General features: G+C 39.9%; 3 protein-coding genes across 5 annotated transcripts; all 3 read left to right on the top strand.

The window, feature by feature from the left end:
• The first annotated feature begins 2,460 nt into the window (after positions 1-2,460).
• LOC122574491 lies at positions 2,461-6,036 on the top strand. The gene is made up of 5 exons (XM_043742151.1): positions 2,461-3,794; positions 3,890-4,135; positions 4,249-4,625; positions 4,699-4,853; positions 5,145-6,036. The coding sequence occupies exons 1-5, from the start codon at positions 3,182-3,184 to the stop codon at positions 5,449-5,451; spliced, it is 1,698 nt and encodes a 565-aa protein (XP_043598086.1). The 5' UTR covers positions 2,461-3,181; the 3' UTR covers positions 5,452-6,036.
• Positions 6,037-6,718: 682 nt separating this feature from the next.
• LOC122574113 (receptor-type tyrosine-protein phosphatase mu-like) lies at positions 6,719-16,402 on the top strand. Of its 2 annotated transcripts, XM_043741285.1 has the most exons (30): positions 6,719-7,049; positions 7,120-7,272; positions 7,346-7,605; positions 7,688-7,907; positions 7,984-8,334; positions 8,412-8,681; positions 8,754-8,897; positions 8,956-9,074; positions 9,151-9,334; positions 9,418-9,479; positions 9,739-9,943; positions 10,018-10,136; positions 10,201-10,393; positions 10,469-10,768; positions 10,890-11,131; positions 11,198-11,809; positions 11,923-12,194; positions 12,264-12,564; positions 12,927-13,014; positions 13,104-13,180; positions 13,263-13,394; positions 13,706-13,846; positions 13,932-14,129; positions 14,201-14,397; positions 14,830-14,936; positions 15,017-15,231; positions 15,303-15,428; positions 15,683-15,837; positions 15,924-16,059; positions 16,146-16,398. In XM_043741285.1, exons 1-30 carry the CDS (start codon positions 6,866-6,868, stop codon positions 16,218-16,220), a joined length of 5,838 nt encoding a protein of 1,945 aa, XP_043597220.1. In that variant the 5' UTR covers positions 6,719-6,865; the 3' UTR covers positions 16,221-16,398. The 2 variants fall into 2 exon arrangements, with proteins under 2 accessions (XP_043597220.1, XP_043597219.1); XM_043741284.1 differs by having other exon boundaries at positions 11,923-12,564; positions 16,146-16,402.
• An 817-nt stretch (positions 16,403-17,219) lies between these two features.
• Positions 17,220-21,024, top strand: LOC122574118 (probable inactive tRNA-specific adenosine deaminase-like protein 3). Of its 2 annotated transcripts, none has more exons than XM_043741314.1 (2): positions 17,220-17,439; positions 19,599-21,024. In XM_043741314.1, exon 2 carries the CDS (start codon positions 19,604-19,606, stop codon positions 20,873-20,875), a length of 1,272 nt encoding a protein of 423 aa, XP_043597249.1. In that variant the 5' UTR covers positions 17,220-17,439; positions 19,599-19,603; the 3' UTR covers positions 20,876-21,024. The 2 variants fall into 2 exon arrangements, with proteins under 2 accessions (XP_043597249.1, XP_043597248.1); XM_043741313.1 differs by having other exon boundaries at positions 19,176-21,024.
• The last annotated feature ends 1,338 nt before the right edge of the window (positions 21,025-22,362 follow it).

The raw sequence follows: 22,362 nt of genomic DNA, 5'->3' as shown, positions 1-22,362 counted from the left end.
AATTGAGCAGTTTCATAATAAATACCGCGTCGATGGGTGAACATCAAAGTGGCAACGGGGAAAGGTTCGATGATTCATAGCGTATTCGAAAAGAGCGACAAAAGAGGAACAAAAATGACACGTGCCGAAACGTGTCCCGTGAATAACTAGGCACGTGTGTACCTCTGTTTTCCAAATCAATTTCTAAAGATATCCTCGCGGACAATTTTAATGCCCTGTACTGACTCATGCATTGATAATGTTCGTTTAACATTTAGGTAAATGCACCATTTTTCCAAATATAATAAACTTGCCTGAAAATGAAATTACAAACACGATATTCCTTAAGAAGAAGAAGGAAGTATGTAGGGAAGAGAATTTTTGTATATGTAAAGTGCATACGTACAATGCATATCGATTATTTGACAACCGGAGAATTGAGAAAAAATCATGAACCGAAAGAATTGTGGAACTTTTTCAAAAAACGTTCTCACTTACTTATAAGACTTATCTTTACAAAACTTATAAGATACAAAGATAAACATATTTCTGTAACAGTGATGATGCTGTTGCAAAGGAAAACTCTTGCTCGGTGGTGATCGCCCCACCACTGCTTGCGTGCGGGTGAAATCCCGGGAAACATGGGATAACCCACGTTTCCCCAAATTTTCCCTGATGGAGCAATAACCATAAGGAACCTCTCGACTCGTAGGTGTTTTATGCCACTTAACGGCGTTAACGGTAAATCAAAATTTTATGACAGTTCCTTAGGATTATTGCGATCCGCTTAATTTTATGTGCACGCTGGTAGCCGCCTCGAACGTAAAGAGTCACCGGATGTAACACAGATATTTTCTTACAACGAAACTTCCTCTAAAATTTCTTTTAAACGCGAAAGATGACTATTTCTTTCGATCGGTGGAAAAAATTTTATATAAAACACGGATGAGAAATATGTAAACCTGGTACTTATCGCAAGAAAGGGGAAAAGTTCACTTTCTCGATCTTCCGGAATAAAATTCTTCTGTCATTGATAAATCATTCGAGCGGAAAATCTGCTACGCTTTCCTGCAAACTGATCGCAATTCTCCAGAGAATAACGACGAATTACCGCTTAATAGAGGTGAAAAGAAACACGTTCGAATCGATTGCCAAGAAAATACACCTGTCATATGTCCGGACTATGGTATATTCACTTTCTTGCCATTTATTAAATCGAAACTATATTAACGATGAGGCACATCGTTAGAAAAAAAGTGGGTGTCGTATTATCGGTACTTTTCCTGTCCTCGATTCATAATATAGGACGGACACTATCCTCGTGTTCTAGCACATTCTCCCAAGCATTTTTACCCTAACTACTTTGAAAGAACTAATTCCATTCGTTCGAGCATGAAAGCAATAACTTCTTGTGAAAACTAAACGTTATTACATAATAGAGAATCGATGATCCGCGTAGTCGCGCATTTACCCGGCGTTAAAGTCTCCGCGCACGTAATTTCTCCAAAAACTTGCGCCCAGGCTCGTCTAATTTACAGTCGGAATTTTAACACGTCGGTTTCTTCCCTATTCCTTGAAATGACTTTTCGGCCGTTAACATTACGCTCGGTAGTACGTATGAGCTAACAGTGTATTTGGTGCATGAAGAGTGAAAGATAAAGAGCGTGTTTGTGAGCGATACGCGTTTGTGTTGGAGCAGCTGTTACGATTGGGGCACGCGTCTCAACGGTCGCAGCAGCTGCCCAGAAAATTATCTATAGTAACCTCGACTGAAGTTCCCTCATGATGTTCACGTGATGAATTCACCGTATGTCTTATATACGTTTACAACAAATATTCTATTTCTAAGAAAACAAAAAGGTCGATTTAACAAATTTCGATTTAACAAACGCTCAATGACAAGTAACTACTTCGTTCCATGAATGATATTATTTTTTGTAATCTGTTACGATATATAGATGCCTTAAAAGATTAACATAATTCTACATACAATAATGTATAAAAGTTAGAAAATATTTAAGTGCAAGAGTGCACTTCGTACAGATCATCGAAATATCATATTTGAACAGGTAATTACCTGTTACATTAATAAGCCGAGAAATTAATAGTTTGGTAAAAATTCTACGTATGTGGTTTTTCTACTACACATATGTTTATAGTAAATAACTTGCAACCTCTACATACATTTCAGGTTTGGTTTGGAACGTTATCAATAAAACAATGATATTGTCGCACCTCATTGCGGTGTTAGTGAAGATGTGCATAAAGTAATGTTCATAAAAGTTACATCGTATACATATTTTGTGAAATACACCCGAAAGGAAAGTATGGAAGAATTTCATTCTTAAACTACCGAAATTAAAATATAGAGCGGTATTTAAAATTTAAATGTCGCGGTAGAGGTGGAAAGGTCGTATAAATTCCGCAACACACTATCGGGGGTAGCAGCAACACAGAAAACGTTAGAAGGAACTATAGGCGTCAGAGTCCCCCACCCTGTGATGCGACACCAGGTTCGCATTATGTGAACCCTCTGACAACCCCTCAGGTAATATGTAGCACACAACACGCTTGTGCGATGGAAACGGTCGAAGAAACGCCCTTCGTATAGTACACATCTGCTCTTGAGGGAACTCATGTGGCAGTTCGTTGGAAGCAACCGTAGCGTACGGATCGAACGCATTTCACCATTGGACTTTGCTCAACGGAGTCGTCGACTTTTCGAATAAGTTATGAACAAACTTTTTTACCGCTACGAAGGAAACTTTGGACAAACTGTTTCTTACCATTTTTGTGAATATTAAAAAAAAATAGTTGAGGAAGATTGAAGATTGAGGTATCTTAAATCGTGAAAGCAAAGAGAAACAAATTGAAAGAAGAAAATGTGCAGGGCAAATCATATCTTGGGCCAAGGCATCGTCTTACCACCTAGGCAAACAGTAACATTCTCCCTGGAAACTTGGACATCGCCTACATACGTCAGCAGCGCTTTCCTGATTCTCATCAATCGAAGAAACAAATCTGTACAGAAAGTGAACAACAGCAACTAGAAATACTAAATGCGCGTGACGATCGTCGCGCACTTCTCAATAAATACTCGTTCATTTACATCCAGTGTCGCACGCGGACTGTTAAAGATAGCGTGCCTCGCGAAACTAAGTGAAACGGCCACCAAGCAAAGTTGCAACCTAGAAAGGTTAAAATGATGAATCAAATAACTGAACTAACTCCCGTGCATTGTTACACAAACCCCTCGTTTTGCCGCCAATCGGAATACATACCCGAGGATCGTTCCGATGACTTACCACCGCCACCTCAATTTCAAAGTGGTGACGATTTACCACCCCCACCTCCTCCATTGCAATTGCAATGCAACACCGGTCAAAGTAACCCTGCGTTTCAAGAACCTACCGAGGGTAGAATCGAAAACAGCGACGGTAAAGACAACAGATATGGTTACCTCGAGAATAACAGCAGTGCTGCGCATCGAAGATATGGAAGCGTTCCAGTGGAGGGACACCGCGCGATATACAGCCAAAGGTCAAGGTACGAGTACATACAGGACGAGCAGAGGGATCAGATACAGAGGAGGGGTTCTTTGAGGTACGAGTTCATTCCACACCAGCAGGTGCAACAACGTTCTGCACCGGCGACCAACCAAGACGATGGGAGGCAACTGCAGATGCAAAGTTGTCGGAACAACGGCGGTAGATACGCCGTTGTACCGGGTGATCAGGATTACCAGGACGAAGAAATCGAGTGGAACAGCGCGAAGCACGTGTCGTCGGTGCGGAGTCATATTAACACACCACAGGGTAAGTTTAGCGAGATTAACAGGCGTACGAAGCCTCGAAATCCTATTGCAATTTTCTCGCAGCCATGGCAATAAAATAGCAACACGTGTTATTAGGTCGTTATACCAGAGTGCCTTTGCAAGAAGAAGACCCGCCAGCTCTACCGGAACGAAACGCCCAGGAGCTGTCGGTTTCCCCGAGAAATAACTTAGCCACGCAAAAACTGCACGAGATATTGACTACTCCGAGGAAGCCTCGATCCAGGTCCGAGGAGAGAACTCTATCTCCAAAGAGACAACAGTCGTTCAATCAAACCGGTACACCACAAAGAAGAGCACTCACACCAGGTGGTTCCCCGACTGGTACGCATACCTTTGACAAGTATTCATTTCGCACGACTGCGTCTTAAAAGATCGCCAGTTTTTCTTATCAATAGCTGTAGATATAAATAAATTTGCATTCCACGGAAACGTAGGTCGAACGTTCAGTCCTACTCGTTGCACGCCTCAAGGAACTCCACAAAATCGTACCTTCTCCATGAGACCTCAAACATCCACCCCGAACAAAGAGCCATCGGCACGAAGATGTCTACCGTTATTGGAAAACCCGACCCGACAACAGGAACTCTGCCCGGCAAGCAACTGTGGAAGACTACGATACGTTGGCACGGCACCGATCGACCTTGTCACGATGGGTCACGGTGATCCACCGCCTCGTTACGCGTACGTGGAAAATGGACCAGAATCTATGCCGATGGTGTCCGGTTCACCTAGGTATCAAGTGATACCTACAGGACAGAAAAGGAACGGATACCACAGCGTAGAAAGTGCTTTTATTGCTAGAACCGCGGTGGTGAGTAAAATACGTTAGCGATTGCGTAACCACGTAATAGAGAATGACACGATCCTGTGGTTTATTTATACAGGTACCACCACTATCACCACCCAACAGTGACGCAAATACAACCTTGGCCAGCGGCTTGGAGAAAAACAACAGAAAAAACGCGCCGCTCTTATTAGTTTTGGTTGGTATTTTAACCTGCGGTTTGGCCCTGTACTTGTCCTGGACGCATGGAAGAAGGTAATTACGCACGGGCAAGAAATCCCAAGTTACAAAAGTGTTTGCACATATCCTTATTTTTCAATGAAGCGACTTTTTCTCAAGTTCTACATTTCACCTTCGTAGTATCAAATTTTTCTAGTCATACGAAATTATCGCTTAACTATACGCTACTTAATGTGCTTGAACCTAATTAAGTAACATCTAAATGCTGGTATAAATGCAATCGCGTTGAAAGACTTTCTATAGCCACTGCTATATCGAAAATGTCTTAAATATTGTCAAGTTCTAAACGTTGACGTTCATTTGCAGATATTATTACGACAGTGCCGCGGGTTGCGGCGTCTGCTGTGCCTTAGCTGGTGCCTGTAGGTCGTTACGAAAGGCTTGGACAGGACTCGGGCTTGCAGGATTATCGGCACTGAGCTGTGCAGGACTTTTGCTACTTGCTGCCAAATCCCCTAAATCTGGCACCCCTCTCCACGATGTCACGGCCGGTGCTTTGTGTGGAGTTTCCTTACTAGGTGCTATTTTGGCGTTATTCGCGCTTCTGTCACCAAGGTGCAATTTAGGACGACACAGAAGGGTGCATTCTTGGATTCCTCGGCTTTCACCCTAATTTTCACATTCAGATTGTCTACTCGCGTGTTCTCGGTATATACAGAATATGATACGCCTGGCGAATTTCAACAATTTGAAATTATGTCAGGGTCAAGGTCCTCGGTGATTTTGCCAATACATGCAACCTCCGCTTGGCCTTAGTTTCAATGATATACGTAAAGGTATTTTCGATTCTACATATACTTCTAAGGTTTAGGACAGATTTAACATAGGTTTGCGGTAGATTTTGATTTAAAATATTTGTAATTTAGGGATGCAGTATTCAAAATACTTTTGCGTAAATCCTTGAAACCAAAGATGGCTATTACATATATTGGTGGAACGTACCTCAAAGTCACAAAAATTGTTGAGCTGTAACCTGTTCTTTATTCTGTAATTACAATTATCTTTACGCAGTGAAATATTGTCTGACCAGGCATAGAAATCCTAGTCTGCTGTTTTGCCAAGAATATTCTGTAGGACTAACGTAGGAGAAATAAATATAATGTAAGAAAACGATTCAAGCTCGTTACGTATTGTTATGCGAAGTGAAACAAATTGATAATATGTGCTCCCAACAATTACCCAAGTACAATACTTTCTATTTCTGTAAAACCCTGTATATTTTCTACCGATTTTTAAATAAAACAATTTCTACATTAAATTTCCGACCATTTTCACACTCATCTATGAAATGATGATCGAATTGTGGCAGAGTTCACTTGTTTTAGCGTCGAATCAGCAAAGCCGTTTGCTGAACTGTCCGCTGACGAAGAAACGATAAAACGAAAAATAATCAGTCTGTTCACGACGAGTAAAGTAGTCGAATCTGACTTCTCTGGCCTATCTCTGCTTGCAATTATAATAATATCGCTGCTTGGCATTGATAATAGGCCAATTTAAAAAATGCAAAAAGGAGAGGCTTCTTAAAGTTTATATTTTTGAAAATACCAAATACAGGCCTTATTATTTACTATAATCGCACTCTGACGCGAAACTGATGGAATTATAAATATGCCGCTCTACATGATAAGACTAGCAACATAATGTAAACGGTCGTATTCAATAAAAGCAAAGAAAAATTTGTAAGTTCTGTCATAGTATTAGTAAACTAAAATTATTAGTAACCAAGCAGCGATAGGTACATTTATCTCATTACATCCGCTATAGTCAGAAGTTATCGTACGAGTCCAGTTATTATAGCAATATCACCAACAGGAAGATGAGTTACTTCGTCCCTCTCAAAATCTTATATTTCAAACAGTTCAAACACAGCAGTGGTTCGTTGTAACAGATGCACTAACAACGCGAAAGTGACAGTGTCGAACGTTTATTTCCTATACTATGGGGTGTGATCTTAAAGTTTCGTTTCACTAAAGAAGAAAGAAACGAAAAATTATTTTACCAGTTTGAGTAACACATAACGATCTACGATGAATGTGTTAGCCTTATCGTACCTCATGGTACAAGCAGTTGCCATTTGTGGATGGCCGATAAGGGAGCCAATTCTCATATACCAGAATGAAAAAGGGAATAGAAAACTAATGTGCGTGTCAGAGGATGATGGTAGCGGTTTATCCTGGAACATAGATAGGGACATATTTGATAGTACATCTAGTAAGTTTTCAACGACAGTGTCTTGAACAAAAGTCGCAGTTACTTTATAATATTTGGCATATACGTACAGAGTTCCAATTTCACAATACGTACAAAGGAAGGGAGATAGATTGTGATCTAACTTCGCATAATAATTGCATGTTAACGTGGAAGACCGAAGGTTGGCATCTAACAGATTCCAAAGAAACACCCATGGGTCCAGTGTTTGATCGTCAATGGGAAGGTTCGATCCGATAGTTTCAACGTAAATTAGTTAATACTACTTAACGAGCTTAAATTACTGACTAAGCTTTTAGATTTCAGAGAATACGGTCGTTTTTATACACCACACGATGTCCATTCGATTACTGAATTACAAAGTTCGGGAGCTTTTGCATTCTCTCTCCGTGGTTGTGATACGTACTTCACGATACTACTATGTCGCTCTACAAATTACAAGAAAGATTTATGTTATAAGATGACTTTCGAAAAACCTGAATCGACATTTAATTATATAACAACGGAATGTACAGTGGGTTCGTCCAGCTGTGATGAGAAAACATACCACATAGTGCCAGTAATTCATTATGCGTATTTATTTAGTATCACGATTCCTTTTTATAAATAATTATAGCCTAATTATATTTATTGCGGCATAGAGTCCAATATGTTCCCGGGACGAGTGGAATACACATATTCTTAAGTGGACTACATATGATACAAAAATTGCTATAAACTTTTATACTACGACAAATCGGAACACCGATCCACCAAAATTACTTATGGATTACCGTCATGATAATAAAGAGCGAGATCCAGCTATTTCCTATCACTTATTTTTAATAAGTGATAAAAATATGCATTTTCGATTTCATTTATGTTAGTCGGCTCACCTTGATTAATCAGAATTAATCGATGAATAGAAAATATCTACGACCGTGTAATTTTATTTTAGACAATTTTCTCCATACAACCGATTCAAAAGCAATTTTAACGAGTCCTACTTTACATCTGGACACAGCGAATCTTTGTATAGAAATGATAGTTGGCCTGTGTGGGGAATGTGAAATGGAAATAGCGTTAGTCAAATCATCTAACGAAAGTAACAAGGAAAGTTTAGAAACAACCGATGGATTTACAAGAATTGATAGCTATAAATTACCCATGTGGCAATATATTCGAATTAACAAGACTGTTTCTTCCGACATTGGTAGACTTGTAAAACTTAAACTAATACCAAAACTTAGGCAGAAAAGTCAGAGACCATCGTGGGCTGTGAGAAATGTTCGCATGTGTCCTCCAGTAGGTACGTCTGTGTCATGTTCGACAAAATGTCAATAATATGCATATTAAATTTCAATTACCATCGCATCTTGTTCATAGATGCTATACGATATAGTGTAATCGATAATTTCGAATCAATCTTTTCTAACAAACTGTGTCAAAAACTGATACCTTACACGCCGAACTACTTGCTGGACACAAAGGATCTCGTAGAGAATTTGCATTGCCCCGAGGGCAACGTGGGGCCCTATTGTTCTATAAGTTGCCAAGATCATTTAAACGTCAGTGTGGACTGCAAAGGAATTAAAATTTGCGACGCAACGAATTGTAAATGTCCACCAGGATTTATGGGGAGGAATTGCGAAGCTAGTAAAGACTGCGCATTGTAATGAGGATAAGTAACGAGAGACGACAATTTTTCTTAACGGATTTTATTTGCAGAATGTCCTATCGGTCAATATGGATATAATTGCAAGGAAAGCTGCGGTTTGTGTTCTACAGGCAATTGCAGTTTTATAACGGGACACTGTAAATCTGGTTGCGATAATTCCATACGATATCACGTGCCACCCTTTTGTAAAATAGGTAAGCGATTGATATTCGCAATGTGGCAGCGATATAAATACCAACGAATTTGTTCAAGCCGTGGACTATCCTCCACCACCTAACATCGAATTTGTCAATGAAACAACCGTGCGCGCGACTCTGCCAATGCTAGACATGTACAAGTTGATAATTTCTAGATATCGATTTGCTATATGGGTAATTAGTATGGTTTCGAATATACTACGCTTTCGTTTCAATTTAAGATAGGAAAGTAGTATTTTGTTTCTGTTAGAAAGAGGGGCAGACTCATCCGATTGGGAGCTATACCGAGATATTTAACGATACATCAACGATGGTTGGTTACACCGATGACTTAGAACCCGGCGTTTCTTACAGAATTTCTTGTTCATTGTACGTTAACGAAGATTCCACGCCTATAACCGGTGGATGGAAGAATTTCACAACACGTTGCATTTGTGAGCTATCGTTAAATTTAATACACCTCCCTCCTCAGCAATTGTCGATTCAACAATAGATAATAAATCATGAAATGTTTCAGGGGCTCCCACATTCGACATAGAAATAAGGAATACTAGTTTCATATTGAAGAACCATCGAGAAGTAACGTATAATATTAACTGTATAATATTTTTGCTGCTTCTGAAACAAAGAAATGTTTCCAGCGAGATTACGTTTTCACAAGATTTTTTTTACATCGGTCAATTTTCCGTTCGATTCAACGAATTTTTATTGGAAACATTTTTTTTCCTTAAGCTATCAGATTGAATGAAAATATCATGTTATCCAGCGTATACGTGGATCAACTACCCAGACAAGTATACTCCATTGATTGAAAATGTCTTGCGTTACTGATTCTTAGGAAACGTTGTATCCTTGCCCAAATAGTACACGGCATTACGACTACCTGTTGACAATAAAGAAAACACTGAAACAAATTGATAAAGGAAAGCTACCCGAATTGCCCTACGAATTTACAGAACTGACACCTGATACTAGTTACGAAATTACGATCTGGTATGAATCGGAGCTTCTTTTTGCACGAGTGATTCAGACCTCTGACGGAGGTAATTACAGTAATTTCTTTGATTTCATTCCTTTCACGCTACTGCTTCTATGATATCTCTATTTATATCAATAGTACCGTCACAAGTAAGGAATGTTAAAAAGACATTGTTATCGAACAAGGAAGTGGCACTGAAATGGGATCCTCCTCTATACGCAAATGGGATCATAAGGAAATACGAAGTTGTGTTACAGGTAACTAAAAGACGCAATTCTAGGTAATTAAAGACCAATTAGCAATGTGACAATATGTTTCGAGGTCCAAACATACTTCGGCTGTGAAAATTTGAAAATTCAATCGCTAAAAAGAGACACTGTTTCTGCCTCTACTACGTCCACCAATATCACGTTCTCTAATCTGACTTCTTACGCGCGTTATGTTGGAAAAATAACAGCCTACACTTTTTATCGTGGCCTAGAAACGCAAGTCGAGTTCTCTACGAATCAGTCGGGTAAAAGAAACATGCTATTTCTGACGAATTTCAAATTTTTCAGTTGCAAAGATAACGACAGCCTTTCACTTTCAGTCACTCCAAGCGCAGTGTACAGCAATTTAAGATTTCAAGATTATACATTGACATGGGATGCCCCGATAGATTGCACTACCATTTCCGGTCCTATCGTCGCAAAGATTCTGGTCACTGGTATTAGCAAAGCGGTATCGAGTTTCAGAACCACGGAGCAAACTGTGAAATACTCCCTCAACTTGGAACGTACGTTATATGGTGACGAAGTGTACGAGGCGCGAATTTACGCTATCAGAAATTACACTATGGAATACAACGGATTGCATTACGAGAAGATTATTTTTATTACTCCAGCGAAAGGTTAGTTTATCGCGTTTCCATAAAGTTTAACTTAAACTTTATGCCGCGAATTCGCACGAATATTTCGTCCTAACACTATTTTCAAATAATAATAATAATAATCAAGATTAATTTCAAATAGCCCCGCCGTCCGTAAAGCAATTAGAAATCTATGAAATCGACTGGAAATCGAAGAACGTGCACTTAAGGTGGCTAAAGCTAGAACCACCGACTAATGGAGAAATACGACATTACATAGTAAGCATTTGCCATATGAATTGCGAGGTCAAATTGAAGATACTGCCAACGGAGTATTGCAAACTGTGGGATAAATACATCTGCGCAATCATCGATCAGTCCCATCAACCAGCTGATTTCATTACGGTATGCAGAGATACCACCTGTTGCTCTATGATTAATCTCGACGCGATAACAAGTAATATGTTTTAGGTTTCGGCTGTGAATGTAAATGTGTCAACTCCTAGCCCGTTATCATCCGTATCGATTATGTGGAACGAGATTAAGCCAGAAGCGCCGGAAATTATCGTCGAAGCTCTCGAGAAAGGAGCGGTGAATCTAACCTGGTCCCACCCTTGGAAAACAAATGGGCGTATCCAGAAATTCGTGATAAGCGCGGAAATGACATCGTCCGATCTGAGAATGCTAATTGAACGATCAGAAAAAAGCACGCTTTATGAATATCATGTCGTAGAATATCAATTACAGTACAACAAGAAACTGCATCTATTGCCCTCGTCTACTTACAAAATTTCCATTCGAGCTGTTACGAATACAGAGACGTATGGCGAGAGAAAAGTGATAGACGTGAATACGTCTTTAGCCATGCGATTCGAGAGAGAGTTAACGATGGAAGTGTCTAACGCAGACTCGACGATCTTGTTGCACATTCCTGCCGTTCTGAACGACACACGCCATAGTATAACAAACGTTGTCGTAAAAGGTTCACAGGCTTGTCAAAGTTACGTAGAATTGAGTCCATATATACGTCAGAAAGCGGATATCAAATCTAACGAGATCGCGTGGTATGCCGCCAGGTTTTCTGTAAGTATTCCACTGTTTTATCGTAATGCTTACTTCGTCTCCGCAAAACCGATCACACGTACAATCATACTAAAACGTATTTTTCGTCGAACAAACTTTCACTGCCGCAACAGACCGACGAGTTTGCCAATAAAGAATTCACGATAGGGGATAACAAGCTTTACGGTAATGTCACAAATTGTCCACTAAAGCCACTCCAGTCCTACGTAATAGTGGTTATTGTATTACCCGAAGAAGGATGGACGAGCGATCAGATTCTAGTCGTAAAAACAACGTCGATTTATATCCGTGAAGTACCGAAGCGATACGACGAGGCGTGGCTTATTGCTATCATTGCGATATTTCTTGCCATTGGGATTTTAGAAATCTTTCGTGTTTGTCGAAGGTATGATCAACTTTTCTCCCGATATTTACGGACAGATTCGTTATTCGCAATTTGTTGCGTTCCTCTCAGAAGACGAAGGAGATCTTTGAAGAAGCTTATCGTACAAGAGAAAATATCCTTCGTACAGAAAACCGGAAATCTCGATATGGAGTCAATGTCGTTGGGCTCTAAACAATTTTCAACTAATACGCTCGCTTCGAATGCTAAACACTGTATATCGCGTGGAAGCACACCTTGCGGTGACGGCGACACGGTGCACATCATCGACGCTGATCAGAGAGAAGAACAAATGTCTCTGATAAAGGTGGAGGACTTGGAGGATTACGTGAAGCGGGCGATAGATTCTGGATTGCTCGATAGACAATTCGATGTAAGTCTTTCGATATTTTAGATGATTTACCATGATTCTCGTTAATATTCAGACAGCACGATTTTCAAAGTATTATTGCTCTATTGCTTACAACAGTTTTATTGAATTAATCACGACACCTCTCCTAGTTGCTAGAAACATACATATTATAATATTTACTTAACACATGTAGTTTCTTAAATGGTAATTCACAAAGTAAACAAAGACGGAATTTAAAGCCACACAAATATTTGAACAACGAGTAAGTTACGTCGGATTTGCATTAATTTTATGTCGAACATCATGGTGCCCGAATATTAATAAAAATCACTGTATAAGAGATGTAACAAATATCGTAAAGATATATTTAAATTGCGAGAAAGATGCTCCCAAGAGGTCAAACGAGCCCGTCTGAGTACGGGATGTTACCGCAGAACAAATCGAAGAATCGATACGGAAATCTCATAGCATGTACGTAAACTGTTCCGACATGTTTAACCAAGCTAAATATTTAACTGTTTAACTGAGCTAAAATGCTAATCAATGCTGGTATTCTGCAGACGATGCAAATCGAGTGGTACTGGAAAAACTTCCAGACGATCCTTATTCGGATTATATTAACGCCACTTACATCAAGGTAGCAATTTTTGATAAGATAAAAACACATGATTTTACCTTGATAAAAAATTCTTACGATAAACATTGAATTGTTGTAAAAGGGCTGCAAAGAGAAGTTTTACATAGCTACGCAAGGTCCAAAGCCGAACACGGTCGTCGATTTCTGGAGAATGATCTGGCAAAAAGAAAGCTACATAATTTGCATGGTTACGAACTTATCCGAAGAAGGAAAGGTAAGATGTGCCAAAACTGAAAGGCAGTCTGTGACACACGAAGACTACACATGGAAAATATGACGAGTCCACTTTTCTTGATTTTCTGGCTTTCATTTCTTTTAGTGGCTAAAGATCGAATTGGGACCGTTCGAAATTTAATTTTCTTTTTTTTTTTTAGTAAAACTAAGAGCGAATCTTAATGATAGAATTTATTGATTCTAATTGACTAAGGCTTTGTACATTTACATATTAATAACTTGTTCCCTCTCTATTTCTCCAATTATAAATCATGTCCATTTCAACATGCTCCATATCATAAATTCCCACAGACAAAATGCGAACAGTATTGGCCTGACACTGGGAAAAGGAAAACGTACGGCGATATAACTGTTTTGAACGCAAGGCAGGATGTGTTCGCACATTTTACATTTCGTACCCTATACGTGACGTATAGAGACGAAGCCCGTAAGGTGACAAACGATATTCAACGAAAAGATCGATATCTTAGAAATCTATATCTCGTTGAAATATTTTCGAACGATGTTTAACAATTAGATCCAGCACTTGCACTACACAACATGGCCAGATCATGACATACCGTTGTCCACACATTCTATGGTAACATATCTAAAGAAACTCTTGATAACACCACCCGGAAATGGACCAGTGGTGGTTCACTGCAGCGCAGGCGTCGGAAGAACTGGAATTGTAATTTTATGCGACATTTGCCTTCGTCGTGCGATCGCAGAAGGGGTAAAATATCTTTCAAGAATATTCTCGAACCTGAGCGATAGCTGAGCAATATTTTTGAAAAATATTTTCAGGCTGTAGACGTGTTCGCCGAAATGAAGGCTCTCAGGTCTCAGCGGCCCAATATGGTAAACAACAAGCAACAGTATTTGTTTGCCCATTTAGTACTCGTCGAATGTCTACTTTGTTCTTCAACATCTTTACCATGCGACGAATCTCTACCACTCAAAATTAAGAAAGTTAAAGAACAACTGGTGACTCAACGAGACAGGTATTTTTCAGGGTCTATGTCTGCTACAATCCAAAGTAAAATAGTTATAGTACAAAGATTCACATTTAAGTTGGTTTAAGTGATTTTGCTCCGATATAACCATTATAAATGATTAAGACCTTTTTGATTGCTGGTAAATGGTATTTTAGTATTGGTGACAGAAATTGTTTTTGGTCATCTGTTGGCCATTATCGATGGCAAGGTTTTATATGGTTATCGATAACCGTTATAGATAATTTAAAGCGAACATTGTATAATGAAAATCTTTTTGATCTTGATTTCGAGCATCTTTAATAACGTTACTGAACAAATCATGTTTCGTTCTACTTAAAACCATAGCTAGAAATTTTCTTAAAAATATACAAAACCTAATCAAACACCGATTTAAAAAGGTGAATAAACGTTGTGCGTAAAAAGATATTGTAAAAACAGTTTAGAGAAAATGGCTTGGCACGACAAAGTCCTTCGATCACCGATCAATCAAACGTTGCTATCGGAACGCAATCTTGCCAAAAGGAGATTCCCAGAGTTACTTCCAGGTTTGGAATAATTTCATCGCTTCTTATACATTTCCATATTTTCTTAACGCCTGAGCAATAACGCGACAATTCTTTCACAGCGAAAGTCAACAGAGTGTATTTAAAAAGATATCCCCCGACAGATGAGAACAGCGATTACATATCCGCTGTTTATGTGGACGGTGTAAAATTACAGAATCAGTATATAGCTACGCAACTACCACTGCCTGGGACATTCAGCGATTTCTGGAGAATGGTAGCCGAGTATAAGGTGGAGCTAATCATCATGTTACAATCGCCAGATTTGGAAGATACGGTATACCATCGGACCGCTAAAAAGGCACAGGCGATTAGTCAGAAATTATATTGAAATTAACTCTTTTATAGACGTGCTGTCCCATTGTTAGAAACGGTGAATTTAAACCAGTACCATATATAAACATTCGAACGAAGGAACTCGATGAATTTGAGCACTACATATTGCAGAAGTTAACACTCGTCGATAATTCGGAGGTGAGTTACGCTATTGTTTTTAAAATCTTCTATCTACCATCTCGGGACATCCGAGAGAACTGAATTATCAACGGATAATTTCATCACGCTAGTTTCGCTTTCATCTCGTTCGATTTAAAATAATTACACATTATTTCATAACAGCCCATGGTCATTATAAATAAAAAGATACTGGGTAGGATATCTTAATTGAGTAGAACGGTATAGTACTCGTCTGAAGCGAAACGTATCAACTTGTACATCATTTCATTCAGAAACCTGCTATCGAACAAGAGATAACAATCTTGTGCTCCACGGAATGGCAACCTGGCAGAAACCAAGATCCACCTGAAACCATAGCGTTAGTGACATTGTGGCAAGCAGTGCAAAAAATGTTAAAAGGAGACGGACCTATCGCTGTTCTTTGCCAGTAAGGCTATGTCGAAACTTCATAAGTATCTTTATACATATATGACGATTAGCGTGAAATGGGCTAAAGAATCTATTTGAAATTAGCGACGGCGTAACTGGCTGTGGACTTTACCTAGCCTTAAGTTTCCTTTTGGAGAGAATGACTATAGAAAAGGAATGCGACGTTTGTTTGGCGATTCGCGCGATTGGAACATTGAACCCCGATTTTATCAAATCTTCGGTAAATTTATTAAAAAATTATTAAAGATTACTATCTCTTGATGATGTTAAGATTGCAATGGTATACAATGTATATTTTTGTTCTAGGAACATATGAAATACCTGTACGATGCAGCCACGGTATATTTAAAGTACTTGGAAACCTATGCGAAGCGTGAATAGCCTTACCATTTAATCGAACACAGTAGATTCGATTTGTTACATAAATCAACTCGAGTAACTTCTAAAAGTCGTAACCGCTTTCCTAACATGTGTATCGTTCAAACTATAAATTACATCACTGTGTAATTACTTAATACTAAAAAGTCCTGTCTTTTAATTTTCACATTTTCACATACTTTAGTGTCCAAGGCAAACGACTTTCGTTCTTACGAATGCTATCATGATACATCATAATATACATCAGTATCAATGACCTCGTCATAAAATGATTTCTTCCATGCCGCAAATTACATGTATCCTTTATTCAAAGAAGCATCTGCCTCTCGTTAAATAATCGCAATAAAATAATCGTAATTAATAAAAGTTCGACGGATACATTAAAACATCGATCTCGACAAACGTTTACAGAGAAAAAGATGACTGACAATTATTGAAAATGTACTTACAAAATTCGAGGAGTGAGAGTCACCTTTCACTAGGGACCATTAATCTGCTTGAATTTGCATCGTGTGCAAAATATAACGGTGACGCCATCATGCACGTTTTCGCGCCAAATTTCAGCAAGTCGAAACGTTCCGTTCCCGCCGATATTATAACAGCGCCAGGTATAACATTCGAACTGAACGATAAAATAACAATCTCATAGTTTCTTTTCTATTTCAAATGCCACATACATGGCGAATTATTCGATCAAATTAAAGTTTAATAACGCAAATTCCGATTTTGACACTATATAGAATATAACGTAAATAGAAGGCTATGCTAGAGACAACTTACATTTTGCTCTGAATTCATTGATCTTGTGACAGGATTAGGAAAAATTATTCATTGTCTAGCTTGTCTCGATGATATTATCAGGTAAACAGTACGGAATATCGTAGAGGGAATGAGAAAATGTGAATAAAAGAAGAAAGAATATACGGAACGTGGTGTGGTCGTGCTTCCCTTCCTCCAGTCGGCAGCTTACACGAATGGCCGACAGAGGATGCGTCAGTAGCGCCGATAACTCGTAATCACGAAAGGTATACGTCGAGCTGCTGTAAACGTCGATCTCCGCGGATATCTTCACGTGCGTTTCTGTGCTATTTGTGTGTCGTTGTCTGAGTGTAAAGCATCGAGAGGAGTGCAAGGTGTGGCTAACAGAGATTTACCGGTTTATCGTTCCTGGAAAGAACCAGGGCGAAAGCAGTCGGTGGAACGTGTACTCTCACAGCAGCAGGTAAGAGATTTTCATCGTTTTTCAGTGGTGGTCGTGTAAATAATGTACGCGTGTGCTCGTTCATCATGCTCGTGTCGCTCTTTTGGTAATACGTCTCATCTTTCTCGATCAAGTCGATTTGTTTTGTTTGACAAGCGCGAAAGATGCGGAGCACGCGTGTCATGTCTCGATTCAAGGCCAGGGAAGACATATTGGCACGTGAACAGATCCCATTAAAAAATAGACCTCCCCGACCGAACGAAATCGCGACGTTTAAATCGACCATAAGTTGCTTTACAAGTTCGCGTTAATTATGTGGCCGTTTCATTCGTCCAGTGCATTCGCCTAGCGAGTTTACGTTTGCGTGTGCTGCGTCACTCGAGCTTGCTTGTTGTTCCTTTTACGTTATATAAGGAACACGCTTTGCACGAATGTGCCACCACCATCTTTGTTGACGTAACGAAGCGCGAAATTTAACTTATTTCTGTCGCCGACGAATACAACGCACACCACGAACACGATCTCCAAATCGTCTAAACTTTGAATGTTTTTCGATTTCTCTTGCTTTCTATACATTCGTTCAAGGTATTTTCTGTGGAAAGAGACCATCGAGATAACGAATTAAATGAAATTCTTACATAACGTCTGGCTGTAAATTACATATTCGTATGTGTATATTTTTCTTTCAACGTGTTTCAATAAAGCTCAGTCGCACGTCGCGTTCTTTCACCGAGATGCATAATAAAATTATCAGTCGTCTAATGATCATCTTTAACAATAACCTCGTATTCGCGACACGCTATTACGCTATGAACGTTTTATAATTTAATCTGTCCTGTCCACTCATTTATCCATTCACAGAACATCCGACCATGGCATATTTTCCTCCCGCTGGTCGGTTAATACGCTTTAAGATGTGACTTCCCAAGTAGCATCGTCGAATCACGTTTTCGATACTGATGTAACTCGTTTACCGATTACCGACCATAAACATATATTTATGTCGTATGAATTAAGAGTTCCCATCGACGTGATTTAAACTTTATTCGGACAAAAGAGATTGTATTTCCAATGGGTCTTTCATCGAGTACCGTCTCGTCTCGAGACCTATTTTACACGATATCTTGTCCGCCTGATAAAACGATACGATCCAAGGCGTTAACAAATGAAGATCACAGGAAAAAACTTGATAAGTACGTTCTTGTTCATTCTTTTATTTTAATTTCATCCTATGATTGAAAAGAATCTGCTAGGTCCAAAGGTGGAAACTTTTTAAAAATAACTGGTAGACTAATTTATTAATCATAAACTAATTATAAACTTTTTATTAAAAATCAAAGGTGTTAAGAATTTGAATATCTTTGATATTTTATCACTGCCACATATTTAAAATTACGAACAGGATAGGAAGACATATGCGTAGCCTCGAAGCCGAATAGGAAAATAATTTTGATAGCATGAGATTGGATTTCAGAGCTGCTTTCTTACAAAGGATGGAAAATGTGACTTATCGTGTTCTTCGCCTGTACTCTTCAAACATTTTCCCCGCCATGCCCTTCTCGTTTTTGTCAGTCTCTCTCATAGTTTTATATCATTGTCCAACCCCCGTGGCAAATTCATGGATATTCCAAATAATTTGTTGGTCGTTCGATGGCCCAAACTGACGATTCGTGCCAGCAGTCATTGGACATGTCCACGAAAATCAGGCAACTATCGTACGATTTCACGACGGTCTCTCGTTACCGTTCCATCCGCAGGTTTCACGTTTAAACTGGCAAGCGATCGTCGCAGGATCGGGATGGCGTGGCAACAAAGACCTTATTCCTTCTGTTCGCGGATCGACGTCGTACAATTGCGTCTAACTCCGACAATCGATCCGACCGTGGCCCAACTTGACAGCAATTTAAAATCGCTTCTCCTCCTGTGAGCCGTACCAAGTGCACCGCCACAAACTATCATTCTCCCACGAGACGTTGTTGTAGACCTTCTTCCGCTTCTTTTAGCAGGCGTTATTATGCGGACGCGTTGTCTAATCATAGAATAAAAGAATAAGTAGTCGAATAAAACTCGAAACACACGAAACAGACGATTTATCGAAAAAAAAGAACACCGAAGATATAGAATTCGAAAAAACATCGATGAAGATGAACCGACGAAAAGTGAAAGCACCATCTTTTCAGGAGAAATGGCGATCCCTTCGCCCAAATGCGCCAAGGGCAGCGAAATGGAAACGACGACAAGAAGTTGGATAGCGAGACCGATTTTAAACCACGACTTCATTGCTGATCTACCTCTTGAGCTTGTCTACGTGGGTTTACTTAAAAGGAAAGAGGACATCTCGATCGCGATTAAGAGTATCTCTTCCGTTCTGCCAGGTTTCCATCATCTGAAACGTTGCTCCTCAAACAAGTTGCTGTTGGCGCCAGTAGACTCTAGAAAATTATTAGCGGAACCAGAAGACTCCAAGGAATCCAAGGAAGAATTCACTTTGACTCAAGACAAACTGAAAATGATATTAACGGAAAGAGGATTTAACTTATCCTTATTGGAAGATGACTTTCGTACAGCGAAAGTGCCAGCGAGAGCAGCCAAAACGAAGGCACAAGCTGCGCGGGCCTCGACCATTTGGCCTTTGAACTTTCATCCAGATCCTAACATCGAACGACTGGTCGATGGATCGGTTTTCACGGAACATCAATTGGCCCTTATAGAGAGGTACATGAACGTTGCGATAGAGGCAGCCAGATTAGAAGCTGTCGGCGACTCGAATTGTAACGGCAGCGCGGTGATCGTTGACCCAGTGGATGGAAGAATCCTTGCGGTCGCAGCCTCGAAAATCGATCGGCATCCAATGTGGCACGCAGCTATGCTGGCCGTAGATCTCGTTGCCAGACTTCAAGGTGGAGGAGCTTGGAAATTCGAGGAAAGATTGGAACAAAAGGGTACCGATGATTCGGAAACGTCCGAATCTTCCGCCAACAGAGACGCAGAAGATAAAATGACCAAAGAAATGAGAATCAAGAGGAAATACGTCGAAGAAGCTCCACTTTGCTATCCAGAAACGCTATCGAAGATTAGCCTTCCAAAGGAAGAATGTTTGCAATCTACTGAAATTCGACGAGGACGCAGGAATAACGGTTCGACGAAAACGATGGATTCTAGGACAGTCGAACAGACTGAAGCAACAGACACGAAAAAATGTGGTCCCTATTTATGTACAGGATACTGGACCTTCTTGTTAAGGGAGCCGTGTCCTCTTTGCGCTATGGCACTCTTGCACTCTAGGGTTTTAAGAATATTCTACGGTGTCCCGAATAGAAATACAGGCGTGTTAGGGTCCAAGACGGTCTTGCATGCTGTACCAGGGTTGAATCATCGATATCAAGTTTGGAGTGGCGTTCTGGAACAAGAATGTCGACAAGCGTTGCAAGAAATCGAGCACAGAAATATGAATTGACTCACACGGCGCATTCGTAATGATTAATGGCCATTTTCAAGCAAGCTATGATTCGCGGAACCATCTAACATTGTCGCTCTGTTACAGACATTTTGTACGTTTGAAGAATTAAAAACATTGAAGGAGATCCTGTACGTGTTTCGATACGATCCACCATGTACGATCATGATTTTTGTAACCTTTGGCAATGACGTTGACGAAAGATCTCTATCCTTGGCACTGCCGCGATGTAAGTTAGTAGAGTCGTGATGCAGTGATATCAATGTACCAACCGGTTTATAATTTCAATCAGAAGCGGACGACGCAGAAGATGTTACACGTGGTTCGGACGTGCGTTCGTCCATTATGAGGCAGATATATGTATGACCTTGGTGTCTTAGTATAATTTGCAGGAACAGAGGTCTCTACTCGTGGTTGATACCTAGACTCCTTCGTCTATTCGATGAGTTAATGCTTACGTCTGTTATACAATCACATGTTCCTAACCGAACAATCGTAAAAGTCGTTCTTTTATTTTCCAATACATTCGCGTCGCTCGAATTAAACCTGATTAAATATCACGATGCTTTTGCACGATAAATTTAATATTCATAAGTAGCAATTACCTGGAGACAAGAATATTTACCTCGAAAAAATACGATACATGTTCATTGATTAAGACGATTCTGTTTAGAGCATTACGTCATGTTTAAAAAAGAAAAAAAAAAAAGATAAATTTTCCACAGCTTCAGGGAACTATTTTAAACTTCAAATCGAGATTATTAAGATAAATTACCACGGTATGCGCATTCCCTTGATCGCTTGCATAAGTGATCCTAGAAAGACGTTGAAAATAATTCCGTCGTCGACGCAAGTCTATTATTTCATATAGAGCGAATAGTTTGCCTGACGAACGAACAATCTTGTTCGTTGAAGGAGCGAAATACACTTCACGGTAGCAAGAGACAAGGTCGCGAAGTAATTCACCGTCGGTGGTCGTTGATCTCGTAGGATCGGTCGAAACGTCGTCATAAGTTCGTCGGAGAGTTCCTTGCCGCAGTCGTGCGGATCACTCGGGCTTGACGTGCTAGTGTCGTTGATACGACGATACTCGTAGTTCTGCGGAGCTTCCCTGCACAAGACACGCACCGTTTAATTTGTGTGGAACCGAGTAGCGCGTATAACAATGACCTCGCGGATTAACTTCAATCAGCGAAACTTCAGACGTCTAACCCCGTTGAGCTGGCCAGCTTTGCTGAACGGATGTACGTGCAAAGATGCGGAGAACAACGTGGAAGACGCTTAGGAGAAAATGATGGTACAGAGAATTAGGAAACATGACGATTCGTTTGTCAGTCGACGAGCAGGATGAGTGGCGCTTCAACGTAACTTGGCTGCTGTGCTTTCCACGAAAAGCTATCGGTGGGCAAGATTTCGTCGTGTAAATCAGAATTAAGCTAAATAGCGATAAACGAGACACTGTTAGTATATCTTTCGATAAAAGTGAC

The sequence above is a fragment of the Bombus pyrosoma genome, linkage group LG13 (genome assembly GCF_014825855.1).
Source record: "Bombus pyrosoma isolate SC7728 linkage group LG13, ASM1482585v1, whole genome shotgun sequence".
In the NCBI taxonomy this organism is placed as follows: domain Eukaryota; kingdom Metazoa; phylum Arthropoda; class Insecta; order Hymenoptera; family Apidae; genus Bombus; species Bombus pyrosoma.
This window is presented reverse-complemented; position numbering and strand designations above follow the sequence as displayed.